The 23998-nt window shown below is 44.7% G+C and overlaps 1 protein-coding gene across 1 annotated transcript in view; it reads left to right on the top strand.

Moving 5' to 3' along the window:
• The window catches only part of sos1 (son of sevenless homolog 1 (Drosophila)), a 65147-nt gene that overhangs the window by 4977 nt on the left and 36172 nt on the right, over window positions 1-23998 (top strand). The window contains exons 2-15 of the mRNA XM_020620279.1: window positions 46-171; window positions 1507-1638; window positions 1746-1910; window positions 2040-2249; window positions 2332-2475; window positions 2545-2655; window positions 3689-3787; window positions 7415-7542; window positions 11292-11953; window positions 13487-13568; window positions 14027-14143; window positions 20264-20367; window positions 21595-21817; window positions 22241-22360. Coding sequence (XP_020475935.1) covers window positions 46-171; window positions 1507-1638; window positions 1746-1910; window positions 2040-2249; window positions 2332-2475; window positions 2545-2655; window positions 3689-3787; window positions 7415-7542; window positions 11292-11953; window positions 13487-13568; window positions 14027-14143; window positions 20264-20367; window positions 21595-21817; window positions 22241-22360 — 2423 coding nt within the window. The remainder of the gene's footprint in view (window positions 1-45; window positions 172-1506; window positions 1639-1745; window positions 1911-2039; window positions 2250-2331; window positions 2476-2544; window positions 2656-3688; window positions 3788-7414; window positions 7543-11291; window positions 11954-13486; window positions 13569-14026; window positions 14144-20263; window positions 20368-21594; window positions 21818-22240; window positions 22361-23998) is intronic.

The following is a 23998-nucleotide window of genomic DNA, read 5'->3' as shown; positions in this document are numbered from 1 at the left end:
TTACCAGAAGCTCTATGAACATGTTTGAATGTGTATGTGTTGCAGGTACTGAACCAGGTGCATCCTAACCTGGTGTCCCAGCAGGAGGCGCTCCAGTACATCGAGGAGCTGATCCTGCTCCTGCTTAGCATGTTGTGCCAGGCTCAACCACGCACTGTGCAGGATGTCGAGGTGACACACCCAATACACACTTACAGACACACTGTGAATGAGACAGGACGTCACGTTCAGATTAATTCCTGCTTAAACAAACTGCATGAGTGCTATCTGAGTCACTGTAGTAGGTCTTTAAGTAATGGGATGGATCCAGTCTGGATCTAGCTTAGAGACAGTTGTGGGTAATGGTCAGTTCTGGTACTAAACCTTGTGGGTTTGGGGGGTAGACCTGTGCAGGACTGGTTCAGCTTGATTTGACATGTGGCAGATGTGAGCTTTTCACTTGACAGCCAAGCAGCAGGTGTTAAAGAGGGTTAACAAGGGTTAAATGTTAAAGACCCCCTAAGCTCAATACGATGCTTTTTTTAATGTTTATATGCAATAAAATATCAGACTTCTATTGTACTGAGTGGTGCCTGTGCAGTTTGTCAATAACGGGGTGTTTCCACATTATTCTGCTGAAGGGGGCAGTGTCAGTCCACTTCTTAGAAATCCTGATTTCCAACGACCATGGTCAAAGCAAATTTGTGGCAACACAAATCTGAAAGCCAAGCTTGCTATGCAAATGCAGAGTTCAACAGCGCCTGCTGACACCTAATTCCTAAAAGCTCTGAGCTGATCACTCAGAGCTCATTTTTGAGTATTCACTAAAGGTTGCAGTTTTTGTATGTAAACCGGACTCTGAAGCGTCTTGACACCATTTATGTAATTATTATTTAGCTAACACTGGGATGGTGTGAGTAACGTACTGTTATTAACAGCTTGTTAGCTTGTCCAGTAGCAGCTTGAGGGCTGTGGTTAGCCAGATGCTAATAATAACACAAGCACCTGGTCTTCTGTGTTTGCACCCGGTTGTGTTGAGACTAATCCTACACCCCCGGCTTTGGGTTTTAAAAAACAAAACCCTAATGGCTGCATTTCCATCACTGATGTGAGATCAGCTCTTACCAGTGAAGCTGTCTCACTCTATTGGAGTTGTTGGAACTCTAATTATTCAGTGGTGTTACAGAGTGATGCCTCTTTACCTCACAAATGATTTTCGGCTAACAGCAGACAGCGTGTTGTTTGTAGGCACGTTCAAGATGACCCAGATCTGCATAGAATTGATCAGCGGGCAGTGCAGCTGGTTAGTTTTGTGTCTGACTTGATCCTGACCTGCCCTGATGTAATGCTCACAGGATCGAGGTGGCTGCAGTTTTTGGAGCCAGCCACCACAGTTGTTCTCAATCAATCAGTCAGTCATAAACTTTATTGCCAAGTATGTTACGATGCAGTGAGTTTTATTCCAGTTCAGTGGCCCCCCGATGTGTACCAAAAAAAAACTCCTCACACATTACCCCCCTCACCCAGGAGCGAGTTCAGAAGAGTTTCCCTCATCCGATTGATAAGTGGGCAATTGCTGACGCTCAAGCAGCCATCGAGAAGAGGAAGAGAAGGAACCCGCTGGCTCTGCCGGTTGACAAGATCCACCCACTGCTCAAGGTATCGTCACTGCATCATCATCACTATCACTGCGTCATTATCATCACCCTTGCTGCATTATAACTATGGCATCTGTTTTTGTTTCCCATGATGCTCTGTGTTGGCAGGAGGTGCTGGGGTATAAGATTGACCACCAGGTGTCAGTATACATGGTGGCAGTGTTGGAGTACATCTCTGCCGACATCCTGAAACTGGCCGGGAACTACGTGAGGAACATCCGTCACTATGAGATCTCGCAGCAGGACATCACCGTGGCCATGTGTGCTGACAAGGTACCTGCCCAGTACACACAGTGATGCTCAATTCAGTGAGAGTGCAGGGACACTGTTTCACCTTTCTGGGTCTCTGTCTCACCTGTCTGTCTTATCTGTCTGTCACCTGTCTGTCTCCCCTGTGTGCAGGTGTTGATGGACATGTTCCACCAGGATGAGGAGGACATCAGTGGCTTCCCTCTGATGGATGAGGAGCCGTCAGCCAATGAGGAGCAGAGTTACTATGAGCTGGTGCGGAGCTTCATGTCGGACGGTCGACAGTACTTAAGACAGCTCAACCTGCTCATCAAGGTGTTCAGGGAGCCCTTCACCTCCAGCTCCATGCTCTTCTCTCAGCATGTATGTATCTGGTTGATCTGTGTGTTATCCTCCTGATTGATCTGTCTCTGCCTGATCAGTCTGATTGATCTGTTTCTATCAGGATGTGGACAGTATCTTCAGTCGGATTGTTGATATACACGAGGTGACTGTGAAGCTGTTGGGTCTGCTCGAGGACACGGTGGAGATGACAGATGAAGGAAGTCCCCATCCTCTGGTGGGAAGCTGCTTTGAGGACCTGGCTGAGGTCTGTACACCTGTACCCGTGTGTGATTGGTTATCTCTGGATTTTTGTGACTTGTGATTTGATTGACAGGAGTTGGCCTTTGACCCCTATGAGACGTACGCTCAGGACATCCTGCGCTCTGGTTTCCACGAACACTTCCTCAGTCAGGTTTCTAAACCCGGAGCTGCTTTCCACCTACAGGTTAGCCCCGCCCCCTGACTCTGATATGAGATGAGCTCAGTGTGAGGAGTTACTTCAGCTGCACCTGGTTCCTGCAGTGAAACTAATTTTCCCCACAGTGACAGGAAACTGTTCAACCATCAGGACAAAAGCTGACCCACTGTGTTAGAAAACATCGTTTGGGTCAAAGCTACCAGGAGTCTGTGGACATAAATACTGAAGACCACAACTCCCAGAGTGCATTTCACTGGCAAACGCTCAATAACAGATCTTCAAAGGCAGTTGTAGCCTATACTATGCTTTACATAGACAATTGAGATGTCATGATATTAAAACATGAGGCAAAAGCTGTCTCGCGATATCCGTACATAATAGAACCAGGCAGTACCTAGTATGACAGCGTGTGAGGCAAAGTGATGATTCACTCGCATTCCATCAAAAACATAACTCCCTGCTGTTGCAGTGCACAGGGCTGCATTGGTCAGGGTGTGAGGGGCTGCAGGGGGAGTGTTGTAGGTGTGTACAATACGGCCACATTGTGATTAGTCGATGTGAGGGGCTTCATTCACAATTCCAGCTCATGAGCTTCCATTGAGTTTTCGTGAGATCCTACAGGAGAGAAGCTGGTCAGCCGAGTCTGTGGCCGAACCTTCTACAGTGTTTGGATGTTGTTTTACTGCATGTGTTAATTCATTACAAGATGATTAGTTAAACCCATTCAAAATGCTCCTGCAGTGTTTCGCGTTTTGTGACTTTCAGTCAAAAGACTTTTTCCAGTCATGTATTTCGTCATTGAAGATTTCTTAAAAATAGTTTTAAAATATGATCTCGTCTCATTCTTGTAAACCTGATGTGGTTTAATTGTCTCATCTCATGAGCTAAGTGTATTGTCACACCCCCAGTGATCAAACAAACCATTGCAGTAACATTGGGGAAACATTAAAAAGCACTAACGAAACGTTCCAGAGCAGCAGCAGCTTCTCATCCTGACAGACTGTAAACATTGGTAGAGGTGATGACGATGGTGATGATAAAACTGTCTTTCTGTCTTCAGTCCATCTGTGAAGGTTTTAAAGAGGCGGTTCAGTATGTTTTGCCCAGGCTGCTGCTCACTCCTGTTTACCACTGTCTGCACCTGTTTGAGATCATCAAGGTGAGACCACTACACCTGTACAACACCTCATTACATAACAACATGTAAGTGTAGACCAGGAGCCCCCCCCGTGGACCCTGCCTGACAGAGTTCAGGAAGACCGGGCCTCCATAGAGATGGCTGAAGTGTGATTAAAAATCTGACTCACCTCAAAACATAAGCGAGTCTGTGGTCTAAATTAGTTCCTGTATCAGTAAAAGCACTGAAGAACCTCAGTAGTACTAAGTGACGTGAATCAGGTGGAGTAGCTTCTCCACTTCACTCTTAGATAAATATCTAGGTTTATGAACATTTATCTATGACTTCTGGTGTTTGTTTGTGAAATTCTTATGATGTTTCAACACGATGCCTGTGACAAGTTTCTGAATCTGTCCATGTGTAGCCATGCCCGTGTGCAAAATTCGGCCCATCTCATTGGATGCTGCTGTCACTCTCAGGTTGATTGACAGGTCTCCAAATACAGCAACAAGCAGCAGTCAACTTAGAGATATTAAACCAATTTCTGGATACCAGTCTGTCCCACCTAACTCCACCCTGATTCCCAGTATCAAAACCGATGTTAGCTACTTGTTCCCAGTCAGATCAGCATCTTGTGGGTCCAGTCCTGTTCTAGGACTGTTTTACTGTGCAGCTGTAAGCTCCTTTGTCCCAACAGAGGTTAAATCTCTGAAATACCTTCAGTCATGTTCTGCAGATTATTTCAGGGCTGAGGGGGGGTTTGGAGTGGTGGTGGTGTGTTGATCCTGATCTCTATCTGATTCTGGACTTTGAAGGAACAGAACAGAATACTGCAGACCAGGGGCCTATTTCAAGAAGGCGGTTTAACAAACTCAGAGTTCAAACCTGAACTCTGAGTTGACTTACTCAGAGTTGGAAAACTCTGAGTTTTCGGTTTCAGAACAGCTGAAAAGAGTTGGTTTAATCAACTCTGAGTTGTCTGACTCAGAGTTAGGCGCGTGCCACGCGACTATAAAAAGCCCTGAACAATGGAGTGAAGAAATTACGAGTCACCATGGCAACAGGACCAAGCCAAAATAGGTCTGCGTTTTTCCCGACAGAAATGGATGTGCTACTACAAGCATATAGTGACTACGAGCCCATATTCCGTAAAAGAAGCAACACGGCTGCAGCGGCGAAAGAGAGAGAGTTAGCTTGGGGGAAAATAGCTGCCCGAGTCAATGCGTACGTTTACATTTTAATCATACAGTGTTCGGTATAAGTAATTACTAAATAATGTTAGTAATGTTATTATTTGTCACTTGTAAAGTAAGGAATGGTTCTTAATTCTTCAATAATTGAATGAGTAACTTCAGTAATTGCATAAAATACCGATTTTTGTACGAATTAAAAGTGCAGTTTTATGTCTACCCTTTCTTAAAATTCCTATTGTGGTTGATATGGGATTTGTAAAGTAATGATTAATAAATAATCCAATACGTTTTATGGAGAGTAATTATTACATTAATCAAAATACTTTTTTAAAAATTGACCCAACACTGATGTAATAATATAAGAATTGAATTTTAATTTTCATGTAGGTGCATTGATGGAAATATGTGTGCCATCAATGCATCCAACCGCATTAGGAAATCCTGAAGGGGATTCTAATTATTAGTTTATTTCCAGAGGTCACAGCAAGATGTTATTAACTGATCATCATTTTTCAGATCAGCCTTACTGAAACGAATTCAATACCACTAACCTGCAATCCTGTGAAACTCCTCTTTAATGGCTCTGAGGGGTTTGTGCCCAGGAAACACAACAAAAATTCACAGAAAGCGCTTGAGGGCGAGGCACACTTTCCGAACTATTCTACATACTGTGGCCTTACTAATGGGCTCAAATAAAAATACATGTGGATATGACAAAAAATCAACTCGTGGCCTCAATATCCTCTCCCGACGTAAATGCAATTCCCTGCGAATTACTACAGCGTCCTCATCTACAGGATCCTCTATGAATGGACACGCCATTTTGGTCTCTGCGTGACGGAAACGTGTGCAATCTATGAATGTACTGAAAGATTAAATGAGGTATTAAACACCTTTCACTTTAAAAAGGGGCGGAGACCCGGAGGAAACTCTGAGTTTCCCGAATAAAACCTGCTCCCGACCAGGTTAGGTTCACAGAGTAAGTTGCCATAGTAACTGACTCTGAGTTTAGATTACCTCTCTTTGTGAAACGGGTTTAACTTACCCCGCTTCACGGGTTTAAGTTACCTCCGTTTCTGAAACCGAAAACTCCGAGTTGCCCTCATTTCGGGGTTAACAAACTCTGAGCTTCGACAAAACGGCCTTCTTGAAATAGGCCCCAGGTTCTGATGTATTCTTTTGTTTGTGTTCACCTTCTGTTGTCGGACCTGGACTGAGCTCTGGTCAGGCCTGGTCCGGATCCTGATCATGCCAGATCAGTTCTGGTCCTGCAGCTTCTGCAAACCAGATCTGTCAGTCTTTTGGCCAGGTTCTAGTCTAGTCTTGTGCTGATACACTTCTTTGTGGACCATATTCACCAGCCTCAATCTCTAAAACAGCTTAACAAGGTCCAGTTTGGCCCAGTTCAGGTATGGGTCTGACTTGGTTTTGTTTTTGTTCTCTGTGATCCATCTTCTGTCTCTACATTGGCTGAAAAGGTCTAGTCCTGGTCCACTGTCGATCCTAAAACTATCTGTGTAATGTTTGGCAGTTCGCTTGTCTCTGCAGGTGTGACTGACTTTTGGTTCCACATGTTGAAATACCGAGCTGCTCTCTGTTAAAGACAAAAGACCTGAAGAGGTGCTGATCACCGTCACATGATGTCACATGATGTCACAAAGGGGAGCTCGACATTAGTGCTTGCTTGCTTCCCTAATCAGAGGTTGTGTTCCTGACTTGTTGATCAATCAGAGGTTGTGTTCCTGACTGTATGGCAGTTCTGATCTCAAGCACACTAAGTTAATATTATATGTGTAATGGAATAATGAGTGCCATCTGTTGGCTTTGACTCAGCATTTTAAAAAAATGTAAGATATCTATCAGCCCCACTACTGTGCATTTAAATCTAAACCTGGCGTTCTTCATGGTGTCCTTTTAGATGTAAGGCGAAACACATTGAGGTTTAGTATTATTAGTCACAAAGTGGTTAGCAAAAGCGAGCCCATCGTTTTACATATATTAGTGCATGAATAGTGCTGTAATTTTCTCCTCTTATGTTGTTCTGGAGAGATAAAAGATATATTAATAGTCACTTTCGGCTTTTCCCGTTTAGGGGTCGCCACAGTGAATCGTCACTCTAACGACTCATATGTTGACATTTGTCACATGTTTTACGCCGGATGCCCTTCCTGACGCAACCTGGATTCGAAACCCGGGGCCTTAACCACTAGCCTACCTAAGAGATGTATTAATACCCACATTAATTAGCTTATTTCAGCACATCCAGTTTTTGTGTTGTGCTTTATTAAAGTACAATAATTGCCCAAATTGCTATTTATTTTCTTTATTTTTTTTATAGGCCTTCATTTTCCATTTTGGCAAGTAAGTGTGGCTACAGGGCAAGTAAAACATCTCAGCTGAAATCTGAGAGTCTGAAAAAGCTTAATGTTCAGCATTGCATGAGGTCACATGATGTCCCACCCTTGTGTTTCTGTAGCAACTGGAGGAAAAGAGTGAGGATGACGAGGATAAAGAGTGTCTGAAACAGGCCATCACAGCTCTGCTCAACCTGCAGAGCAGCATGGAGAGGATCTGCTCCAGGAGCCTCGCCAAGAGGAGGCTCAGGTACAACACCTGCACGCGCCTACATAAGCAGGCATACATCTGTATACAGATGGGGCTTCAGGTTGTCCAGGAAGTCTCAGGGTTCTGCATGAGATTCTGGGCATCGAGGTTCACATGTGGCACTGGGGTAGAACTGAAAACGACAGGATTTACACACAGTTAGGGTTAAAACAGTAAAACCCACAGAACAGCTTCACACACTCTCGGGACACACATTTTATAATGATATTCACCCAGTAGACCTCTTAGACCTTCTGACCAGCTGTTCTTAAGGGGGCCTAGATCTAGACTCAGAAGTTGTGGCGACCTTTGCGGCAGTTGCTCCTAAATTGTGGAATCGTCTCCCACTTGAGATTCAGTCTGCTTCTGACCTGGTTGTCTTTTGCTCTCTGCTCATTTAGGCAGGTTGATTAGGGTATTTGTGTGTTTAAAGGTAAAGAACCTTGTAACTTCAGTTTTGAAAAGTAATATGTAAACAAATTTTTACTTACTTGCACACAGACACACTCCCAGTACACATGCTCATTACATACTCTCAGTACACAGTGGTGTGTTGGACTCCTCCCATCCTCCCTGTTTCCCTCTGGACTAAAATAGACCAGGAGGAGGGAGGTGTTGGTGGGGGGTTCGTGAGTGGTGTAGGTTGGAGTGAGTGGAGGGCGTAGCGTCAGTATCTGGGCAGTGCCGCTTATTGTTCTCTGTTAGAAAGAAACGACTGCTATGGGCCGTTGAAATTGAAGAAGAAGAGATCAAATGGGTGGATGACTGGCAGGTGGATATGAGGACGTAGGTGACTTCACTTGTTCTGTCTTTGTGTGTGAGCTGCAGGCGGGGTGCTGGGCGACGCTGCTGCATTGGTCGGAGGTTTATGTTGTAACCTGATTAGGGAAAATAAAGGAGCTGACCATTGTTTTGTTACTGTCCAGGTTCTGTACCAGCCATCGGTCAGAAAACGCTTTTCTTTAGCTTCACTTGATTTCTGCCAGAGTCACTGTGGCTAGAGCTGAAACGTCTTTAGTCAACTTGGTTTTTGAGAACAGTGGTGTTTGTTAGTAAATGGCCTGCTGCTGCGTTCGAGGACACTCATACAGGAAAGGTCTGACTCTGCGGAAGGCAAACGTTTTCCTTTTGTCTGTTTTCTTCTTGCTTGTCTTCTGAGTGTGACAGTAAACTGCTGGTCCAGCACTTTGGACGAGACTGAAACATCAAACAACTTATGGATGATTGTGATGAAATGCGGTTCAGATGTTGCATTCCACTCAGGATGAACTGTAATAACTTAATCCTCTGACTTTTCATTTAGCGCCATCAGCTGGTCAACATTTTAACTTATAAACGTATTTATATGTGACAGAGAGCTGTGTGGATCATGTTCTCCATTAGAAACATGAGAGATCTGGATGAATGATTACAACAACCTGTGTTCACTTGTAACCCAGACCCTTCACTGTTCCAGCACTCACTGAATCTGAATCTGAATCTGAAACTGCAACAGCATTTTTCATTTCACTGTGAGTTTATAGATTTTATTTTTTAAACCACCTCTGTGAGTTTCGAAAATCTGTTCACGATGTTGGGTTAATCCTAACCTACAAAATGGTCTGCAGGTGGCCATGATGATGTCCCGGTGTGTTTGTCTGAGCTGAACAGAGGTCTTCTTCACTTGCTGTTGGAACTTGCGGCCATCACAGCAGCGTTGCTGGTTTGTACCAAGCGTGTCGTCCAATTAGAGCTCACCCAGCTGTCACAAGATGCAAGTGTAGAAAACAACCCAAAGATGAAATAAAGGAGCAGCTCTGTGTCAGTGTGTGCTTACCTGCTGAAGGCAGATGAATCATAGCCCACAGCTGCTTCAGTGTGAAGAGGAAGTAGTAGACAGAAACCTCACTCTTATTCATGCTTTGCTGGCTTTAACAAAACAATTCAACTCAAGGTTCAGGCTTTTTCCAGACCTTTCAACCATACCATGTGGTTTGATCGGCAGAGTGGGGTAGACTAAATTTGCATGTGGCACAAACCTGTTAAAGGTCTGAGCTGGATTGTTTTGTGAACCAAATATTACCACATTATGAGATAGCGGGTTCCTTCTGTGATGCTGTCAGACTAACAGAAAATAAAACTATCTGAAGAATCCACACTCTAACTCTACTCCAAAGCACACATTTCACTAATGGACACCTGATCATTTATGATCAGCGATGTTGTACTTACTGCTTAATCTCTGATGATGTTTAAGAGGAAACTATATTTACTGACTTTAACAGAAAAACTGTGCACTAGTGGTGTCTCCAGTTAACTCTATCAATTAGAGCTTGTTTATAGCCTGACAGGCAAAATCCAGAGCAAAGAAGAGTTCAAAGTGGACTCTGCTGCTTCCTCCAGAAACGTTCAGAGGCATTGTTGCTGTTTCAGTGTGTTTCCTGTGAAACCTGGGTGTCAGGAAACTGCTGATTATTGATGGTTGAAAATAACACTGAAAAGTAGAACAAAGCCTCTGTTCTTTGTTTGACTGTCATAAATATCAGTGGATCTGCTGGTTTATTGCAGTGTGTTCAGTGAGAGACTTGAAGCAGACACTTGAATTCATCAGTGTTTTTCTGTGGCCATGGATTCCAAAGCTGTGCAGTCAGAGGACACAACGTCATCCTAGGGCTGTGACAGTGGGGGATTTTAATGAGGTCCAGGACAAACCCTCCAACCCAGGATGAGATCGAAGGGAGCTGAGTGGTTTGCGGTTCGTTCAGCCATGTTTTCTAGTTTGAAAATGTCTTAATTTACTCAGAATTCATAGGAAATTACTCCTACTTAAGATAGTTGAGAGCTTTGTGCACCAGATATATTTTGACTGCCTTCACATTTCAGACCTTAATGCGCAGTGTTCATCTTGTGTTGCTGCTTTCCCGTCTGTGTGTGTCAGCGCCGTGTACCCAGCTCCAGTGTGAACGCCGCTGAGCTCCTAAACCGCACGGTGCATAGATGTAACTGAAATGTGAGCCACATGCACACAAGAACAACAACCAGGTGGTGTGTGTGACGGTCAAATGGCCCAGTTTCCTCCCAAACCACTGGGTTACGATATGTTCCTTCCAGTTTGTCCTGATCAGAAGCTTCTCTATAAACGTCCACCACATGTGAAACGTCCTGGTCTCTCCACTGACCCCGTCGCTCTCCTCCATGTTTACTGTTACCAGTCCATGAGGGGCCGATGACGACAGGCCGTATGTGCAGAGGAGGAGATGTTAAAATGACCACATGGATTCTGATCTGACCATTCTGACGGCACTCACACAGTCAGAGGTCGGAGAGGAATCGGGTCTAGGAGCACATAACGCAGGTGGCCCAGATCTGGTCTGAGGACAACTGGTTTGGGAAACTTTAGCTGGATGTGACTGTAGCTTTAGATGTCTGTCTAAAGTTGGGCTGTTCGTTAGAGGTAAGCCACAGTGAAAGTCAGTCTTTATGAAACCGACCCCAGTGCCTGTGGTGTGTTCAGGCATCCCGGGTCGTACTCATTTCACCAGCAGCTGTTATTGATGAAGACTGAGGAGGAGCTGTGCTGGGGAACTCCCAGTGAACTCTTCCTTTGATGTAAAGTTAGAGTTCATGCCTTAGTGCCAACACCTCCATCATTACAGAAAGCAGACTACATCTCAGATCCAGATTCTGTCAGGCTGGCTTCCTCCCTGAACACAGACTGAAGAGTGCTGATTAACTCTGTCTTGTTCTCCTTCTTCTTCTGTGGTGTGCAGCGAGTCAGCGTGTCGTTTCTACAGCCATCAGATGAAGGGGAAGCACCTGGCCATCAAGAAGATGAACGAGATCCAGAAGAACATTGATGGCTGGGAGGGGAAGGACATTGGCCAATGCTGCAACGAGTTCATCATGGAGGGCACACTGACCCGCATCGGTGCCAAACACGAGCGCCACATCTTCCTGTTTGATGGCCTGATGATCTGCTGCAAATCCAACCACTGCCCACCACGGCTCACCGGTACTAGCTCCACTGCAGAGTACCGGCTCAAAGAGAAGTTCTTCATGCGTAAAGTGCAGATCAACGACAAGGATGACAAGGAAGGTGAGTACCGGCATGCCTTTGAGATCATCCTGAAGGACGGGAACAGTGTGGTGTTTGCCGCCAAGTCTGCCGAGGAGAAGAACAGCTGGATGGCGGCACTGATCTCGCTGCAGTACCGCAGCACGCTTGAGCGCATGCTGGACTCAGCCATGCTGCAGGAGGAGAAGGAGGAGCAGATGAGACTGCCAGGGGCTGAGGTGTATCGGTTCGCTGAGCCGGACTCGGAGGAGAATGTCGTGTTCGAGGAGAATGTCCAGTCTAAGTCTGGGATCCCCATCATCAAAGCAGGGACAGTCCTGAAACTGATTGAGAGGCTCACCTTCCACATGTATGCAGGTAAAGTGTGCTGTCACACAGGTGAGACGTAATTACTCAAACAAGATTCAGTTCGTACCACAAACTTGACTCTAAGCTGTTTCTGATTTGATGCTAATTCCATATGCCAGACGATGATCTGTTGGTGCACAGGTAAAGAGCACCTTCAGATTATACTGCATTAAATTGTATTGACTTTGAGTTAACTGCAGAGACTTCATTCAGTCTGTTTTCAGGGTCAGAATTGTGCACATCTCATATCTGGTCCCCAACAGGTTCAGGTACTGTTTTAGGAGAATTATGCAATTGTTGGACAAAATAAATCTCCTCCTATTAAAGTTAGCTGGAAATTGTGGGTAATATTCTGAGCCACATCAGATCATATGACCAACAAATCCAGGGAGACCAGAGAGCTGCATAAATGCAGCAGGCTTTTCACTGGTGAAGGACTCTGTGCACCATCAGTGGAGCTGCAAGAGTATCAGAGTTTGATTCTGGCTCACGCTGTCGGCTGTTGCAAGGCTGCACCTCCATCTTAATAATACCATCATGTTTTGATGAGCTTCTGTGGAGGCAGCATGTGTTCAGAATCAGCTTTATTGGCCAGGTGTGACAAACACACGAGGAATTGGACTCAGGTACATCGGCTCTCAATGTGCAAAACAGTAAGCCAGCATAAGGCTGTGTAATATAACAAAATAGCAGTATTAACATCAACAAACAGTGCAAACAATGCAGAAAAAGCAGTATAAACAGACAGTAAACAATGCAGACAACAAAGGAATGTTCATTGAAATGAGATAAATAGGGATAAGGGATAAAGATGGTACTTAAAACTAGAGACAGTTGTTGATGGAGCAGCTGCATCCTGCACAGGATCTGTCACAGACCTACTCAGTTTGTGTCCATACCGCGTCTTTTTGTGAGCTCAGTGTCCGCAACGTCTCTCCCGCACAGCACCTGCACACCTCTGTGTGTGACCGCCACCTCCTGGCAGCTGCTGCCCAGTCGGGACTCCTCTGAAGGTTCCAGCTGGTGGTGCAGACAGGAGGGGTTCCTACGTCAGGAGTGTTGATGAAATGCTCTGACAACAACCCTGTGTCATCGTGAGACATTTGGAATGAATAAATACAGGCCGCTGACTTGAGCGTCAGCAAGTAGAGCTCCACATGGTGTCAGACATCAAAAATAAGTTAAATAGATCAGATCAGTAGCACATGCAGAAGTGAGATCTCAAGAAAGAAGAAATTTAAACCTGGAGCAGATAATCCTCATTATCTTTAAAACGTCATCTTTCCCCTTCACCCTTGTTTTTAGTATATGATTTTAGTTTTTTATGCTGTAGGAAGAAGTAATGGGGTTTACAGCTGCTGAAATCGTATTGCTCAGACTACAGATATGGACCTTTTCAAACAAACAAAGAAGGAGAGACTCAGTCACAGGGTAGCATCGTGGCAAAGAAAAGAACAAAGGGTGTATCAGAATGATCAGTGTATTTATTGCTCAGTGGTCTTTTTCTTGTCTCTGATCAGCCGATTCTGTTTTGCCCTTCAGATCCAAACTTTGTCCGAACATTTCTGACTACCTACAGATCTTTCTGTAAACCTCAGGAGCTGCTGGACCTGCTTATGGAGAGGTGAGCTCTGACTAATCCCACAGAATATTAATTTAGCGTTCCATTTGTTTAGTGAAGTCATTATGCTTGATTAGATTCTGATGATTTCAGGTCAAATGAGTGTTTTTCTTCCTGTTTGTGTGCACGTCTCTTACAACAGCTCGATAAATTTCATTCTTATTTCAGAGAAAATTGGTGAATGTGACAAATTAAATAAATCCTACTTGTCATTTAAAAACAAAACAGTGACACAAGATAAAAAGTTTGAATGGAAAAATAAAGAAAACACTGTAGCAGTAAAATAAAATCTCAAATGTAAACATATTAAACAACGCCGTCATACAGAGAGGAACTCGGACCTGTAAATGTTTCACTTTTCTGCACTGACTCTTGACTTTAAAACATGAGCTTTGTCTTGATTCTTTTTCGACATAAAGACTTGAGCTGATCTGAGGTCTGTGATGTTACGGTTGTATCAGGTTTGAGATCCCGGAGCCGAGGCCCAGCGAACAGGATCAGATGGAAGGAGGAGAGCAGCCGCTCAGCGCTGAACTCAAACGATTCCGCAAAGAGTTTGTTCAGCCGGTCCAGCTCAGGTAGAGAAGGACACCTGGTGGAGGGAGCCAGACATTGCAGCTCAGTGAGCTGTGAGGGGTTAACAAAGCTGTAACCCTGATCTCTCCTTTGTTGGTTTTATTTTTTTATATATTATATACATCACAAATGAAGTTACCAAAAATATCACAATCAATCCTTAATTTAAGGTTTTATTTTGAAAACCAGAAAAATTATTCGTGTCACTATGCATCACATGTACATAAATGTTAAAAAAAATAACAGCCATATCCCAGTAGCATTACTGTGTCTGCCCGCTGCATCTCCACTGTAAACAAGGGAATAGCAAATGTATTATTAGTATTATCATAATTATAATTTGTGACATTATTAATATCTCTCACACACACTTTTATATTTAGTTGTCTCTGTTACATTTGAGCACATAAAAACAAATGAGTCTTAAGAACACAGTTTAAGGAGCCCAGCACTTTACATCATTACAGAGGATGCTAGTGTTTTTCCTGTTGGAACGGTTTTTCAACAAAGTTGATGACTGTTGGATTTTAAAAGACCTGCACTACACGGCATGTTATTGTGTGCAGTGGGCTAATGGACACACGGGGCTACAGCAGCAGAACAACGTGAAGTGTTTTCACAAGAGTGGGTAACACAGATGGTCTAATGACGAGCCGTTTGGCCTATTCTGAAGTCCTCACATTCTGCACTGAGCTAAAAGTCAACTTACAGTAGAGGCTGATGATTATGATGACAAAACAGATGATCTGAAGTGTTGGCTCCTTTCACAGCAGTTGTTTCCTGCATGCTTTGCAGACAGGGTGATCATCTTCAGTTAAGTTTCCTTCAAGACTCTTGTAAAAACCAAAATACGCCCATGCTTCAGACTTAGGTAGATGAAAATCTCCAGAGCGTTGCCGCTCGGCCTGTCACTGTGCCGTGTTTTCACTGACCCAAACAAAGCCACTTTGCAGACTGCGCTTCTGTGTGAGAACCTCCGCTGATGTTGGCTGATCCTGGACAGTATTTAACCCTTCAGTGGGGGAGTTTTTCAAACTGTGGTAATCGACCACATTTCATCCCTATTTAGTTTTAAAGTTCTTTTTCGATATTTTCTTAATAGTGAAAAGAAAAAGTTACCTGGTTTTCTGCTCTAATTTGTCATAAAGTGGTCTGATCTAAGTCAGATGTGCAGACAAAAACAATGTGCTGAAGCTAATAACACACAGTCTTTGTGTCTTTATTAAACATTCCCAGTGCCAGGGGAAAAACAAAGAGGACCTTGGACTTAAGAAACCTCCTCAGACCAGTTGTTTGCATAGCTGTGGATCAGAACTGCACAGTGTTCAGGAGGACTGTGGGCCATTGTTCCTCATAGAGCTCAGGACTATTTGGTGTGAATGCTCTTGGAGTTCAGTCCCCAGCCGCTCTGCTGGGTTCAGGTCTGGGCTCTGACTGGACCCCTCCACAATGTGGATTTTCTCTTTTCAAAGTCATTCTATGGGAGATTAACTCTCATGTTGAGGGTCACTTTCCTGCTGCAGCACGGGTGTTTCCTGCTGCTATTCTGGAAGATTCCTTGATAAACCTTGAATTCATGTTCCCCTCAGTGACGGCAGCTGACCAGGCCCGGAGGCAGTGTAGCAGCCACTCACCATGATGCTCCCTTCACTGTTGGGATGATGTGTTCATGTGGGTGTGCAGTCTCCATACACAGCACTACATGTTCTTCCCAAACAGTCTGACCTTAGTTTCATCAGCCCTGTGAACTTTTTCCCAGTGGTGCTGTGAAGAGTTCGGCTGCTCTGTAGACAGACTTCAGCTGCAGTGATGTTTTATTTTGGAGCGCAGCAGCTTCTTCTGTGGTGTCCTGCCATGGGCTCCTGATGATTCCTTTAAGCCTTTGGCTGTTACTCTGGGTTTCTGTTTGACCTCCATGGTTGTTCTGTGTTGAGCCTTTGGACACATTTATTCACAAATGCAGTTAATTCCAAATGGTTTTCTTACTTTCTCTGTTTAGGCCATCACATATTGGTTTATTGGCTTATCTAATTAGTTGTATGTATAGTTGTACACACATTGTTTTACAGGTGTTATTTCTTGCTCAACTTTTGAAAGTTTCCTGAGAAGCTCTTTCAACATTCAAGATTTTTATTTGCCATTTATGCATAAACACACAGTCCAGTCCTCGTCCCTCTTTTGTGTTTATTTTCGTGTTTCCTTGGGCTTCTGTGTTTGCTTTTTTTTGCTATGTCTTCTTTCCGTAAATGCTTGTGGAGTTGAGCTATCACCTACAACTTTTATTGCATTTGCATCTTATTTTGTACTTTTTTATGAGCTTTTGAGTCTGCCTCGGGGGGACCATTGTGTCGTGGCCCCGACTGTTTGCTCTGCTTGCCAACAGTCAGCTTCCTTGCTGTGAGTTGCCAGGGATTCCCACGGGGATGTGACGAGAGGGGCGAGTCTGCAGAAGTGGAGCAAAGCGCTGGGAGAGGAGCTGGAGTGAGGCGCTGGGGGACAAGATGGACAAGATGGACAAGAGGGACGAGCTGGCGGAGCTGCAGCGGGTGTACAGGAGGAGAGGTCCTGCACATGCTTCACCGGGACTCCAGGATCTGTGGTCCGTGGTGGCGGTTCTCCACTGATCCCCGGGCCGTCTCTGCTGCTGCGTGCAGGTGCACGGTGTCTCGGCGGACACAGCACCCACAGCCCCTAATCTTCATCTCGGGGACCTCGACCATGCCATACCTCCCTCCCCCTCTCTGCCACCCTCTTACACAAAGAACAATAAAACTCTGGACCATACCGTATGCTAATGCTAGCAATGCGTACACTTCCGCCCCCATGACCATAGACTGCCCTGTCTGTGATTTGAGTGAGAGCGATATCTGTTCCTGACTTTCTCTGAAATGCTTGTACTGTCTTGTTTTTTGGGTATTCTCATTGTTTTTTTAAGACGCGCCGCACGGAGCGGCAGGGAGTTCCAGTAGCTCTGTAGTCTTTTGTGTTTTTTTCCTTTCCTTGCTTTCTGAATTTGTCCATCAAGATCAGTGTGTGGTATCTGTTCTTATGGTGTCTTGTTGCTTGCTCTCTGTTGCTGCTGGAACACTGGAATTTCCCCACTGTGAGATCAATAAAGTTCTACCCTACCCAGGCATATAGGAATTCTTGTGCAGGACTCTCTTAGTCAAAGAGTTAAAAGCCAAAAAAAAAGAAGAACACCTAGTCTAAATATAAAAGTAAAAATTCTACTGTATTTATTTAGACGCTTCTAAAGCTTTTGATCGTGTGAATCACAGGAAGTTATTCCAGAAATTGTGTGATGCTGGAGTGCCTAAATATATTGTGAGATGCTTGTCATATTGGTATGGCCACCAGACTAGGTGTGTCAGATGGGGTAATTGTATATCTGCACCCTTTCAGAACTGTAATGGGGTAAGACAAGGTAGTCTGCTGTCCCTGATTTTGTTTAATTTTTATATGAATGGTCTCTCTAAGGAGCTATCTTTGTGTAAAACAGGATGTATGGTTGGAGGTACAATAGTGAATCATTTAATGTATGCAGATGATCTGGTGATCTTTAGTCCCAGCTCAGCAGGTCTTCAGCAACTCTTAAATGTATGTTCTCTGTTTGGGGAGCTTCACGATGTCAAGTACAACTCCACACAAAAGAGGTCCCTTGCATTGCCTTCATTTAAGTTATCTGGTAACATTTTAACGGTGCGTAATGAAGTTAAGTACTTGGGTCATGTTATAAATGATTGCTTGTCTGATGACGGGGATATGTTTCGGCAGGGCCGCATGTTGTATGCACAAGCAAATGTGTTGGTTTGGAAATTTGGTTCGTGCTTGGATGGAGTAAAATTGACTTTGTTTAGAGCGTACTGTACCTCCCTGTATACTGCTCATCTATGGTCTGATTATAAAAAAGGCAGTCTTAGGAAACTGACAGTGGCCTATAATGATGCCTTGAGGTTAGTATTGAAAAGGCCTAGATGGATGAGTGCCAGTGAATTGTTTGTGTTATCTCGGATTAGTACACTATCTGCTATTTTAAGAAATTTAATGTCTACATTTATTTGTCGTTTGAATAGTTCTGGAAACATTGTTTTATTGCTGACTAATATTGCATATAGTGACATGCAATGTACTTCAGTACTTTGGAAACACCGGTATACCTACTTTTAAAAGGGTAGTTGTTTATTGGTTGTTGTTCTTGTTATCATCTTTTTATTATTTATTGCGAATTGTTTCATGGTTTTATTGTTTGTTTGTTTTTTTAGCACTTATACATCTGGACCTTGAGTCTGTAATAAAGTATCTATCTACGTATCTATCTATCTGCAGCAAATGTGTATCTGACACATCAAAATAACAGCTGGAGTATTTGCCATCAGTCTTACTGCAGCAGGGAAAAAGCTGTTGTAAAGTCTAGTTCTGGGTGTGATGATACTGTCCACCCTGCTGTGCCTGAGGCTGTAGGTGCAGTTTTTGTTTCTGAGCAGAGTGTGAGCTGGGTGGAGTGGATCTCTGATTATGTTCTCTGCCCTTTTACGACAGCGCTGTGTGTACAGTGTGTCCATAGCAGGCAGTTCAGTCCAAGTGATCCTCTCTGCAGTCTTTACGACACAGAGCCTTCCTCTCTGCCTGTGTGGTGTTATCATACCAGACTGTGATGCCAGTGGTGAGGATGCTCTCTACCAGTCCTCTATAAGCCTGGGTGAGAGGGCGATGGTTCAGACCAGCTTTTCTGAGCCACCTGATAAAGTATAGCCACTGCTGGACTTTCTTCACTGTGGTAGCTGTGTTCAGTGATCAGGTCAGATGTCACCTTCAGGCCCAGGAACTTGTGGCTGTCAGCCCTCTCCACCTCAGTCCCTTTGATGGTCAGAGGCAGCAGACAGGAGGGGTTCTTCGTGAAGTCTACTTATTTCTTTTGTCTTGTTAATGTTGAGGATGAGGTTTTTCTCCTCTCCATAAACTAGAATGTCATTCACCAAGCTTCTGTAGCCCGACTCGTCTCCCCCCTTGATGAGGCCCAGAATGGTGGTGTCATCAGCATATTTAATGAGGATGATGATGATTGTGTCATGGTTGGAGACACAGTTGTGGGTGTACAGGGTGAAGAGTTTGGGGCTGAGACAGCAGCCCTGCGGTGAACCTGTGCTGGTTGTGAGCTCAGCAGACACCTGCCCTCCCATTCTGACCACCTGTGGTCTTTCAGACAAGAAGTCCAGAATCCAGTTACAGGTGGGAGTCAGGACCCCAAGGTTTGTCGGCTTCTCGATCAGCCTACCCGGGCAAATGGTGTTGAATGCAGATCTGTAATCCAGGAAGAGCATCCTAGCATACGTAGTGCTGTTGTCCAGGTGTTTCAGGGCATGGAATAAAGCCAGAGCTGTCGTGTCGTCCACTGATCTGTTGGGTCGGTAGGCAAACTGGAGGGGGTCTACAGTGTCCGGGGCCATGTGGTTAACATGTGTGAGGACCAGTTTCTCTAAGGAGGGGGATTTTGAGGGGGTGTCTGTGTTCATCCTGTCAAACCTTGCATAGAAATTATTAAGGCTGTCCGGGAGGGTGGTGTCTCAGGGGGCTATGTTTGTTGATTTGTTCCTGTAGTTTGTGACTGCCTGGGTTCCCTGCCACATACTGCGTGTGTTGTTATTCAGGTAACAGTTCTCCAGTTTTTGGAAGTATGCCCTCTTTGCAGCTCTGATGGACTTCTGTAGCTCCTCCCTGTCTCTCATGTACTCCCTTTGGTCCCCTGACTTGAAAGCTTCGCGCCTCTTCCTGATTTTCTGTTTTATGTTCATATTAAACCAGGGTTTTTGTTTGGGCAAGACGATTAAACCAGGGTTTTTGTTTGGGCAAGGCGCGCACAGTTCGAGGTGGGGTGCATATGGACGTGCACCAGCTGATGTAGTCACTCACACTCTCTGTGTATTCATGGATAATGTCTGTGGCCCCTTTGAAGATGCTACAGTCTGTGGCCTCTAGGCAGCGCTACGGGCTGGCCTGTGTACAGTCATTTCATTCAGTTATAAAACTACAGAGTTTAAAAGGAGACAAAGACACATTGATTGGACTGATGTAAGCCTTCAGATGTTGTCTGTAACCTCCTCCTGTTCCTCCTCCTCCTGCAGAGTGTTGAATGTGTGTCGTCACTGGGTGGAGCATCACTTCTACGACTTTGAGAGAGATGTTCACCTGCTGAGACGACTGGAAGAGTTCATCGCCTCTGTCAGAGGTACATGCCTGTGGAAGCACCAGTTATGGGAGCATTGAGAGGATCATCCAGAATGACGCAGTGTCTCATAAGATTGTTACACAAGATGTTTGCGTGATAACTTCTAAATCTTGTGTGTGTTATAAACAGGATTTTTACCATAAAAATGCTTAGGCTCAGCACCTAAGTGTTTTTGCAGAGTACCTTGGCCCAATGAATGTAAAAAGGCGACATTTTAGAATGAATGTAAAAACAATGATGAGTTATAGGCGCTGAAAAGTAACTGACAGGTGACTTGATCTCAAAATGAGACTGGTGAGATTCCAGTCCAGGCCGGGAGAGCCCTGCAAAAAAGCTGGCTTTAACTTTTTTTTTTTTTTTTTTTTTTTTTTTGGTTGTTGCTTTTTGGGGATGGGGCATTTTAGTCTTCATTTCTTTAGTTGGTGGCAGTCTCTGTCTCCCTGGGACAAATGTCGGTGGTTGGAGTTGAACTGCGCAGACGCAATGTGCTGCCCAGTGTACATGGTGCACCGTGACCTAACTCCTCGCCTACAGGACGCCCCAACTCTGTGACTAAATCAATGACAGGATAAAATGAAACTTGCTGTTGTTGCGTCTGTGATCTCACTGCAACCGGTGGAGACACAGACAACATGCTGTCTGCTGTTCATGAGGCAGAGAGGCATCACTCTCCAACTCTACTGAATGAGTGAACTGAATGTTTCTGCGGTTCCAACAACTTCAACAGAGTGAGACGTCTTCACTGGTAAAATCATGGCAGTGTAGTATATTCTGAGATGTTGTGCATTCAAATGGTTATGAAGAGCCACCATCTGTCCATTTTTTTACATTATATTACATAAGAACCAATCCTGCACTTTCGTTAGCATTTTGTGTTTGTCCAGATGGGCTGCCTCCCACAAAGGATACATAAAGTAGGCTGTAACTTTGTTGGTCATTCTTGTGAATAGTAATAATAGAGATGGCTACGTTAGAATTCCCTTAGAGTGATAAGACGTTAGGTCTCGTCTAAGATGATAATTCACCGTTGTACATTGTAGATAAGTCAGAAAACAAGGAGAACCGCCATGGGCTCTTGAACCTCCAGATAAACAGATCCAGGATCAGTCTCTGGTTACAGGTGACACTGAGTGGATCTGACTGTAGATCAGGGAAAATGGCATTCAGGTGTTGAAACTGTTCAGACGCCTGAAGGCTGTTACAAGTACGTGATGTTATGTGTTCCAGGTAAGGCAATGAGGAAGTGGGTGGAGTCGATCATTAAGATCATCCAAAGGAAAAAGCAAGTGCAGGTGAGCATGCCCAGTCACAGCATCACCTTCCAGAACTCCCCTCCTCCAACCGAATGGCACATCTGTAAACCAGGAAACACAGAGCAGTTTGACCTCATGACGCTGCACCCCATCGAGATCGCCCGCCAGCTCACCCTGCTCGAATCTGACTTTTACAGGTAATACACCAGTAATACACAATTGTCACTAGGGGTGTGAAGATTCACTTAGCTCCTGAGACAAGATCATATTATAACACAAGTTTTCAGAAATCTTCAGTAATGAAATGAACTGTGCACAAACTGTGCATTAGCTTCTAACTGAGGCTGGTGACATAATCTGGCAAAGGCACTGCTTTGTCCAATCACGTACCAGGGATGATGGGGAAGGCTCTTTTGTTTACCTCATTAGCATGAGCATTCAGCGCTATTCACTGTCGAGTCTGGGCCACAGTTAACGCACCATAACGACACGCCATGCATTTTAGTTAGAAATAGAAATATCACCTTTTTGTATCAGGAGAACTCATGGCACAAGATCTCATCACATGCCACACACCTGCCACATATGTACCTGTCACACACCTGTCTGACCTCCTGCAGGGCGGTGCAGCCGTCAGAGCTGGTCGGCAGCGTCTGGACCAAAGAGGACAAAGAGATTCACTCTCCCAACCTGTTGAGGATGATCCGACACACCACCAACCTCACCCTGTGGTTTGAAAAGTAAGACCTCACTCTGACATCCTTGTGACTTTACCAAACACCAAAGGACCTGCACTTCCACCCTCAACACAAGTTCCCTCACCCAAAGAACTAATGTTACACAGAGCTCAAATTAATAGAGTGCTGTAGTAGTGAGCCCTAAAATCTGGAATTGAGTTTTCATTTTTTACACTTGTGGTTCCCTGGGTTTTTGGATAGACTTCTGAAATTAGGTATATGGTTAACACAAGGCTGGTACTGTTTTATGTTTTATACTGTGACATAAAATACGTTGGTAAATACCTCGCTCATTAGTTTTACTGCTTTTTCATGTCTTAAAAAAGGTGCTAACAAGTGGCTAAATGACACTTCAGAGGCAGTCTGGGATATTAAACCATCATCACGGAGTCTAATCTGCTCACTAGTCCATCTTTACAGCCTCGTTAGTTTTAAACCCACACACTTGCAAATTATTCTAACTGCAGCCATTATGACTAGCTAGATCAGGTCACACTAAGAGGAAAGGAATTTGTAGAAGAGGTAAGCGCTAAATCAAATTACAAGTTGGAAGCTCTGGTGAAGTCCCTGGTCCATGGTGTAGTTTGTTTATAGCATAACAGTAGCTTTTTACTTCTGGCAATTGTATTTGGGCATCAAAAATCATAAAAGTGGTGTTTACCTGTGAAGATTATATTGCTGAAAAAAACATGCAAGTGTCAAACTTGTTTGTCACAGAGCTTATTTTGTACAGTAATTTAAAAGCCCTTGGAAAAATCCCATTGCCTTTTTGTCAAGGGAACCAGGGTGATGCTGATTTCCAGGTTGGCCTACAAAATCTGTCATTCCTAAGGCACTCTACTCAACACTAAGGTAAAATCCTGACCATACTAGGTGGCTAATGCTACCAAAACAAACAGGTTAGCTTTAGATGCTAACACATCCAGAAAGAAGAGCGCCACATCTGGTTTCTGGTTCTGACCCACTTGGGCTTCTGTCTCTTTTCCCTAAATGCTTGTGGAGTTGGACTACCAGGGATACAGCTTTTATTGCGTTTGCGTCGTGTTTTGTACTTTTTTTTATGAGCTTTTGAGTCTGCCTGGGGGGACCCTTGTGTCACGGCCCCGACTGTTTGCTCTGCTTGCCAACAGTCAGCTTCCTTGCTGTGAGTTGCCAGGGATTCCCACGGGGATGTGACGAGAGGGGCGAGTCTGCAGAAGTGGAGCAAAGCGCTGGGAGAGGAGCTGGAGTGAGGCGCTGGGGGACAAGATGGACAAGATGGACGAGCTGGCGGAGCTGCAGCGGGTGTACAGGAGGAGAGGTCCTGCACATGCTTCACCGGGACTCCAGGATCTGTGGTTCGTGGTGACGGTTCCACTGATCCCCAGGCCAGCTCTGCTGCTGCGTGCAGGTGCACGGTGTCTTGGCGGACACAGCACCCACAGCCCCTAATCCTTATCTCGGGGACCTCGACCATGCCATGCCTCCCTCCCCCTCTCTGCCACCCTCTTACACAAAGAACAATAAAACTCTGGACCATACCGTATGCTAATGCTAGCAACGCGTACACTTCCGCCCCTCCCCCCTCTGACCACAGACTGCCCTCTCTGCGATTTGAGTGAGAGCGATATCTGTTCCTTACTTTCTCTGCAATGCTTGTAC

This window comes from Monopterus albus, unplaced genomic scaffold, assembly GCF_001952655.1.
Source record: "Monopterus albus unplaced genomic scaffold, M_albus_1.0 scaffold235.1, whole genome shotgun sequence".
NCBI classification, from domain to species: Eukaryota; Metazoa; Chordata; class Actinopteri; order Synbranchiformes; family Synbranchidae; genus Monopterus; species Monopterus albus.
This window is presented reverse-complemented; position numbering and strand designations above follow the sequence as displayed.